We start from the raw sequence: 9,011 nt of genomic DNA, 5'->3' as shown, positions 1-9,011 counted from the left end.
TTTGTTGTTTTTTTCAGACCAAGGCCCACGTGCCCAAAAGAAAATAGGCATCCTACTTCAATAGTATATTACAGATTACAGCTGACTCACTCATTGTCTCTTTTGCCATCTTAATGGGAAGAATGGTGCTGCTTATGCTGTAGAGTGCGGATCTTGAGATCTCCACGTTTGAGCAAAATTGAAAGATAGTTGGCTGATGTTTATACTGTACGTCTAAGTGACATGGGCGAACACATCCATGTCAGGCCAACACCTTTTCCATGCAGTAACCACACGGCAAATAAACACACCAATATTCAATTTGTTTTTCAATCAAGCAGAACTAACTAAAGAACACCAACATGTGATAGTTTTTGTGTCACTGCCCCTCGCTGATATAAGTCTCCCTCCGTCCTGCCTCCCTCCATCCACTCTCTCCATGATCAGCTGCAGGTACAGTATGGATGCTTCTACTGATAATTGTGCTGGTTGGGGATCTATAACAGGGTTTTACATTATGACATTGGATCTTGGCTCATTTGATGAGAATGTTTAGGTTTATGACGTGTTACATGTTTATAGTATATGAAGACTGCAGGTGATGAAATGCAATTCATCACTTTCATATATAAACTCAATACACAGGTAGTTTCTGTAAAAAATGAAATGGCTGTTTAGTTTCCTCTCAAAGTATGGAAAATATATTTAATTAGTATTGATTTGCATTTCTCCATTATTATTATTATTACTATACAGTGGCTACAGTGTGTCTACAGTTTGTCAGTTATAAAATTAGTAGCAGACATGAATGTCTGAAAATCAAACTGTGAGCATGATTTAAATTGTTTTTCTTTGACTTTTTGTGATTTCTTTGAGGATTTATTTGCACTACTCTGGATCTGGCATGTATTAATTCACCTAACCCAATGCTGGCATAATTGTAAACTGTCTTCAGCCAGCCAGGGTCGTGTTACTGTCAGTACTACAAGTGTTTGTACTTCTGCTACTTCAACCAGTATTAGAGCTAATGCTAGTTAGCCATAACCGCAAATGTATCAATAATTCGGATTTACAAAATGCAAATTTAGCATTCCTGTAGTCTTGCATTGCCAGACCTCCACAGTGCTGTGTCAGCGCTGGAGTATGAAGTAATGTCTGGCTACACTGCATATCTATTCTTTTTCTTCTTTTTTTTTAAGATTTTGTTTTGGGCTTTTCCACCTTTAATGGACAGGGCAGGTAGGTGAGAAAGGGGAGAGAGAGAGAGAGGGAAGACATGCAGGAAATCATCATAGGTCTGACTCGAACCCTGGACCTCTGCGTCGAGGCATAAACCTCTCGGTATATGTGCGCCTGCGCTACCAACTGAGCCAACCCGGCCACCCGCTTATCTATTCTGGTTAGAGGGGGAAAATGCTCTGGCTTGTTTGTATTTCTTCAAACCAATCGCAACCGTCCGTATAAGGAGAGGGACACCATGCGTCAGATGTCAGGCTTAATCCTAGCAATGGACAATGTTAGTACAGACTAATGTTCCTCTGACATATTTAAACTGGTTTTGCTCAACCAGCTGTATTAATATGGAAGACAAACCAAAAGCATTTCGTGGGGTAAAATTTTTATTACAATGTCACAAAGATTGAGGGTTCAATATTTCTGTAAGTGATCTGACGATTAAACTTGATTATTTAAATGATCTTTAAACTATTTTGCCTTTCAGAATGTATACAATAAAGTTATCAACATTATCAAGCTGTAATAACATTAGTTTGAATGGATTCATGCTACAGGATTCATTTCTGATTAGTCAAAACTCTTTACAGTAAAACTTGAGCTCTATTTAATTCAATTCAATTCAGTTTTATTTATAGTGTCAAATCATACCAGAAGTTATCTCAGGACACTTTACAGATAGAGCAGGTCTAGACCACACTCTGTAACATCTGGTGCGACAGCGTTGAGGAAAAACCTCCTTTAACAGGCGGAAACTTCGGACAGAACCTGACTCTTGATGAGCGGCCATCAGAGAGATAGAGAGAGAGAGAGAGAGAGAGAGAGAGAGAAAGAAATATGAGAAATATGACCCAATTGAAGGCCTTTGGGTGGCTACTTACTCTATGGTCTTTTGTGTTTGACACATGTAGCACAGATGGTCGGATGATTCCTTTTCTACAGGTTCTCTCAGTAGTCCTACAGAGAAAAGGAAAATGTAGAAAGTACCAAACAAACTCAGTCCAAATTCTACATTTAAAGTTACAGTAATGTTCATTTTGTTAGAATTGTTTGGGGCATTGGTCATTTTTGAGTTTGGGGTTTGTGCTGCTGCTTTGTGTTATACTGAGGTGTGTGTATGTGTGTGTATGTGTGTGTGTGTGTGTGTGTGTGTGTGTGTGTGTGTGTGTGTGTGTGGTTGTTTTACTATATTCGTGGGGTCCAAAAACCGGGGAATACAGTATACTTGTAGGGTCTGCACAGCCTTGTGGGGCCCAAAATGCTGGACCCCAAAAGGTTAAAGGGCTGTTTGAGGGTTAAGACTTGGTTTTAGGATTAGGGTTAGAATTAGGTTATGGTTAGGGTGAGGGTAAGGGTTAAGGTTAGGCATTTAGTTGTGATGTTAAGGTTAGGGTAAGGGGCTAGGGAATGCATTATGTCAATGACAGGTCCCCACAAAGGCAGTGAAACAAACATGTGTGTGTGTGTGTGTGTGTGTGTGTGTGTGTGTGTGTGTGTGTGTGTGTGTGTGTGTGTGTGTGTGTGCGGTGCGTGTACATATTTTTGAATAAAAAATTGTAAATCAAAAAATATTTGCATCTGCAAATCTGCATCTTTGAGGTAACATGTCACAATATACATTTATTTACGGTACATTACAGAGGGAAATATTGTTCTTTATGCTCTACTACTTTAATCTAATATGTTTTCTCGGGTTAAGATTTTACACATTTTACACAGACAACCTATGATGAGTTTATAACATGATGATACATTGTTCGGGACTAAAGTACCCAGCACTCCATCAACCAGCTACAAGATAAAAACACACACAGTATAAATTAAAACCTGCATACCTCATGTCTCCACATTTTTGTCATGTTGAAAATGAAGGGCCTCCACCCATTGTTCTGGTGTCAGTGACAGTCCTCAGTCTGTCCCTGTCTTCCTAAACTTGTCTCCTAAGCCAAACCGAAGCCCTAATCTTGTTAAAAGCAGTACTTCTGTATATGTGTTAACTGGCACGCATGTAACAATCTAACTTCTAATGTATCAACAATCCACGCAAGTAACTTTATGCACTCATAGCTAAATCTGTGAGGTTTAAGGTGTGTGTGTATGTGTGTATGCGTGCGTGTGTGTGTGTGCGTGCGTGCGTGCATGCGTGTGTGCATTTGGACTAAAGAAGGTGGTAAATGATCTTGGTAAGTAATTTGACAAAATTGTAGTAAATATTTTCGGTGCATCAAAAAGGGTGCTCGTTAAGATACCAGCAGATAAACTAATCCATCACAAATTAGTGCATACAAAGTCACCAAAATGAAGTATTTGAACCTCATAGTTAAATACAAAATGAGGAAAAAACTGCAAAAAGGTCCACTTTTTGAAAACAAGAAAGAACCTCCCCCCCCTTCAACTAGGCTGGCTACGGGCCTGGTATTACATTAGTCAACACGTGCATGCAACTTTTCCTTTGATTCATTATGTAACATTATGTATATTGGTTTAACATGAGTTCTTACCATTGTGTATGTCCCTCTGTCTCTCTCTCTTTCAGCCATGGAAATCCTTGCGGTGTGTTTGGCTGTTTGTTCTGCACTCTTGGCAGGTATACCTGTAGGAGGCCAGCAATATTAACACTGAGTACTAAGTCTAAGTTCTTTGTCATGCTTTAATTTTCTTTGCAAAATCTCCTCTCTTCTTCTCTTCTCCAGTATGCCATGGTTGCTCTACAGGAAAGGAGTTCATCACAACATTTCTTCCTAATTACGAGGGTGCTTTTGTTGATCACAGACTTCATGTGGTTCTGACTGCTCAGGGCTCTGCAGCCAATGTTCACATACAGGTGCGAATCATATTTTTAAGTAAATGAGTTGGACAATGCAACAGTGCAAAAAAAGTCCTTTAATTATCACTCATGCAGCATGCGGATGTCTGCATCTTAGCAAAATGAAAAGTACATTTCAGGCTGCAGCCCAGAAGCAAAGCACATTCACCAAAGACAAACACAGATCTTAATAACGAGATATGATTTTTGATGTAAAAATATTCTTTGTAAATCTTTACAATAATTCCCAGAGAGAACCAAGCAGGCCTGCCTCGCTGCAAGGTCCACATTTTCTTTAAGGCTTTATCCTGGAAATGTACTTCCGTTAATTCAGACTCTTTTTATGCCCCCATTAGGCTCATTTTACATTTCCATGAAAGACAACATCCAGTCTGTTTTAATGTGCTCATGAATGTTTAACAAATCCAGACGTATTGATCTGCAGGTGGGTTCAGTGTCTTTCTCCAGCCGGCTGACTCTCTCTGCAGGTGAAAGCCGTTGGGTTTCTCTGCCATTTGGATGCGAGCTCAAGGAGCAATTTGTTACTGCAAACTCAGCGGTTCGAATCTCATCTAGTACTGCAATCTCTGTGGTCTCTTTCAACCAACGCCACGCCACAGGGGATGGCGCGGTGGTTTCCCCAACAGAAGAGCTGGGCACTGACTACTTTGTGTACACGCCCACAGGAAGCGTGCCTAGCATGGACAGTCTACTGGCTATCGTTAATGGCAATAGCCAGAACCAGATCATCATCGTACCTGGTGCTGATGTGTCACTGAGAGGTGGGTCTAGGTGGCAGTGTGGGACGGCAGTGACCATTAACCTGGCACCCTACGCATCCTACCTCGTACGAAGTCATACAACTTTGACAGGCATGCGGATTCGATCCCAGCAGCCTGTTGCTGTCCTAGCAGGCCACCAGTGTCTGGCGTTGGGTCACACATGTGACCATGTATATGAACAGCTCCCCCATGTGGCAAGCCTGGGTAAAGAATACATGGTACCCTGGACCGGCAGCTCTAAGGCTACAAACTGGGCAGTGATTGTAGCTGCTGAAGGCAACACTGAGGTGACAGTGCACAAGGACCATAACTTAGAAAAACAGTTGAGTTTAATATTATTCATTACAATATACAGTATACTGTTGAAGCTACAGCAAAGGCTATCATGTTTTGTTTCTGCCAGTCTGTCTACCTATCCATCCATCCATCTATCTATCTATCTATCTATCTATCTATCTATCTATCTATCTATCTATCTAACATATAAGAACACAGCGTAATGAGACTGTCCTCCCCAGAAAACGCCCACATAAGTCATTTGCAGCAGCAAATACGACCTATATTTTGACAACGCCCTCCAGTGGCTGTAGTATGTATGACGGGAGCAAAGCAGGAAGTAAGATGACCAAGAATAAAAGCACTGTCACTACCCTATGTGAGTCGAGTGCAGATGTGAGTTGCGCATGTTCAGATTCAAACGGTTTACGGCATAACGCCAAGGGATCCAGATCCAGCTGCAAGCAAAAAATAATAAACTTTTCCCATTACAAACAATAACAGAAGATGGAAATCATTTCTCATTTCAAAAACGTTTTAGCTATCTATGATTGTTTGATTGCTAACGTTAGCTCAAAACGCCATTCAAGTGACAGCCTTTGTTGTGTTTGATTGTAGCCCGCAGTGAACGAACTTCGTTATGTAGGTCCATTTTTATTGTATTGACGTTACAGAAGTCTCTCGTTAGCAGGTTCTTGTAGGCTACTTCAGCCTCTAATCTAGAACTGACATCAGGGATCATGCCCGTGAAAATGCGATGCCCTACGCTAAATAATAAATTACTGCTATGTAATGTACCTATCTCATTATTCTGTGGCTAACAGCAAAACAGATCTGCGCGAAATTTGGTCTAGCCTACCTGTGTGGGGCTGCTGAGGAGGGGGAGCCCTTGTCGCAAAGTGACGCATGCGCAACTCACATCTGCACTTGACTCACATCTGGTATGTCACAGCACCAAATTTTTGTGTTCCAAAATGGCGTCTATTCAGTTCAATGGAGTTGCCTGCTGGCATCGTGAGCAGGTTTTTAAATCGCTTTTCTCAGCTCGAGGGAAGTTTTCCAAAATAAAAAGTCCTTGGATTAAAAAATCATAGTAGAACTGAGCTGCAGAGAGATTTTTCATTGCAATACCGCGAGTTAAAAACAAAAGTAAAGTAAAAAAAAATGTTTTAACTTTGCGGAACAAGTGTGTAACCCGAAGCGAAGTAACGTCTGATTTAAACCCAAACCACCATCTTTGAATCAACTTAACTAAGTATTGGGACCGTTTCACAATGTTAATGACGTGTTTAAAACCGCGATCGTTAGCGTCTCTAGTTTAGATATGAGGACGTATTTCCTGCCACCACTAGGGGTGCTAATTTATAAAACTTTCCTGTGGGTAGTATTAGAAGGGAAGGGGGGACACACCACCCATATTGTCGTATGGTAATATAGGTTTGAATATATACATGTTAATCTAGTTTTCTAACCGGCAAAGAGAGCGCAACGCAATGCAACTGAAGAAAACACAAACAACTGGAAAAAAAAATACACCTACACCACTCTTAGAAGTAGAAGAGCCTGAAGGAACCTTCACTGTGGAGGAACCTTTTGAGTTCAAAAAGGTTCCTTGAGGAACCCCCTCAAGGATGCAAGGTTCCTTGAAAATCCTAATGGTGTAGGCAACATTTAGGGAAAAAGATGCAGCAAATAATTAACACAAGCAGTCTGCTATTCAGTATTAACAGACCCTAGAATGCTGTAATTGACTAACCAGAATCGAGTATTCAACAAAGCTGTGTAATTAAAGTAAAATCATCTATGATTGATTTTGCTAAATCATTGACAAATAGTCATCACATTTGTCCATTCTTCCCTCTGAAACTTCTGTGTCTCTATTTTCTTTATTAAAATATTCACTATAAATGAAACTATATATTTTTTACTCAGTTCATCTAAACTTGAACTACACGTATCTAACTAAGTAAGTAAACATATCACACTTACACAAACAGGAGGCTGCCGACAGCTGGGAGCGTCACCTTGCAGACATTGATCAACAAACAGCCACTGGTTGTCAAGAGCAACAAGAAAGTAATGGTGCTGCTTCTCAGCAACAACTTGCCAAATGACCCCTTTCTAATAACACTGACTCCTTCCTGCAAGCTTGCCAGTGATTGGACGGTGGAGACAGTGAATGGATTTGACAATGATGTTGCCATCCTGTCAGAGAGGCAGGGGGCCGGCAGTGTGAAGGTGTGTGTGGAGGGACTGTGCCAAACACCTAAGTGGAGCGACTTCCTGTCAGATAAGGGCTGGGTGTGGTCCAACGTACCACTGGGGAAACGGCAGAGTCATGTCAAAGTGCAAGGTGACGCCCGAATGGCAGTCTACGCCTACGGGGGAATATTCTGGCATTCATATGGCATTTCTGGAGTTTGTTCTGGAGGTACACACACACACACACACACACACACACACACACACACACACACACACACACACACACACAGTGCGTTTCACTATCTTCGTGGGGACCCGTCATTGACATAATGCATTCCCTAGCCCCTTACCCTAACCTTAACCATCATAACTAAATGCCTAACCTTAACCCTTACCCTCACCCTAACCATAACCTAATTCTAACCCTAATCCTACAACCAAGTCTTAACCCTCAAACAGCCCTTTAAACTGGTGGGGTCCAGCATTTTGGCCCCACAAAGACGTCAGGACCCCACAAGTATACTGGACTCCCGGTTTTTGGACCCCACAAATATAGTTAAACAAGGCCACACACACACACACGCACATACACACACACATATAGTGCGTTTCACTATCTTTGTGGGGACCCGTCATTGACATAATGCATTCCCTAGCCCCTTACCCTAACCTTAACCATCACAACTAAATGCCTAACCTTAACCCTTACCCTCACCCTAACCATAACCTAATTCTAACCCTAATCCTACAACTAAGTCTTAACCCTCAAACGGCCCTTTAAAGTTGTGGGGTTCAGTATTTTGGCCCCACAAAGCTGTCGGGACCCCAAAAGTATACTGTATTCCCTGTTTTTGGACCCCACGAATATAGTTAAACAAGAACACACACACATACACACACACACACACACAACTAAATGTACAGTACATCATACGTACACGGTGTTCTTGTCTTTTGTGGGTTAGCCAGAGTACTGCTGTTGTTGTCCACAACACACACATGCATAAAAATGATGGATTCATTCAGTTATGATCAGAATCAGAATCAGAAAAGGGTTTATTGCCACAGTAAGTTACACTTACGTGGAATTTTCTTTGGTGAATGGTGCATACATACACAAACAAACATTTAACATTAATAGGGAATACACAATAAATACAGAAATAGAGCCATACAATATACTGTAAATACAAATATATACGAAATAGCTGTTTAGCATGAGAAAAGGGAGGCGAATGGGTTGATAACTGAAGATTTCACTTAATTTATGGCTAAAAGGGATGAGAGAAACGTGATGAAGTATCGTGCACAGTTAATGATGATGGCACAATAAAATGTGTCTGCCATGGTGCTACATGCAATGCATATGGTGTGTTTGTATTTCCTGTAGGTGGTGCCCCCCCTCCTACACCAGCCCCGGATCCCTGTGAAAAAGTGAAATGTCGAGTGAAGGAGCGATGTGTGAATGGAATATGCGTCCATGTTTCTACAGCTACCTGCCAGGCAGAGGGTGACCCCCACTATATGACATTTGATGGCCGACCCTTTGACTTCCAGGTAGGGTTGGGACAGCCCGACCAATCATCACCAAATATACACTAGTCTCACATTGCCAGCTCTATCTCCACAGCGCTGCAAGTAAGGTCTGGCTACACCCCAGATGCATTTTGGGATAGGAGAAAGAAACACTCTGGGGTGTTTGCATTTCTTTAAACCGGTCACAATCGTCT

The 9,011-nt window shown here is 41.5% G+C and overlaps 1 protein-coding gene across 1 annotated transcript in view; it reads left to right on the top strand.

Annotated features, from left to right (window-relative positions):
* Window positions 1–351: 351 nt before the first annotated feature.
* The window catches only part of LOC116066621 (IgGFc-binding protein-like), a 40,807-nt gene continuing 32,147 nt past the window's right edge, over window positions 352–9,011 (top strand). Inside the window, exons 1-6 of the mRNA XM_031322807.2 lie at window positions 352–432; window positions 3,749–3,799; window positions 3,906–4,036; window positions 4,464–5,122; window positions 7,074–7,507; window positions 8,672–8,838. Of these exons, the coding sequence (XP_031178667.2) occupies window positions 3,751–3,799; window positions 3,906–4,036; window positions 4,464–5,122; window positions 7,074–7,507; window positions 8,672–8,838 (1,440 nt within the window). The 5' untranslated portion in view covers window positions 352–432; window positions 3,749–3,750. The remainder of the gene's footprint in view (window positions 433–3,748; window positions 3,800–3,905; window positions 4,037–4,463; window positions 5,123–7,073; window positions 7,508–8,671; window positions 8,839–9,011) is intronic.

Source organism: Sander lucioperca, chromosome 10, assembly GCF_008315115.2.
Source record: "Sander lucioperca isolate FBNREF2018 chromosome 10, SLUC_FBN_1.2, whole genome shotgun sequence".
NCBI classification, from domain to species: domain Eukaryota; kingdom Metazoa; phylum Chordata; class Actinopteri; order Perciformes; family Percidae; genus Sander; species Sander lucioperca.
Note: the sequence above shows the minus strand (reverse complement) of the source record. Positions and strands in the feature narration are given on the sequence as shown.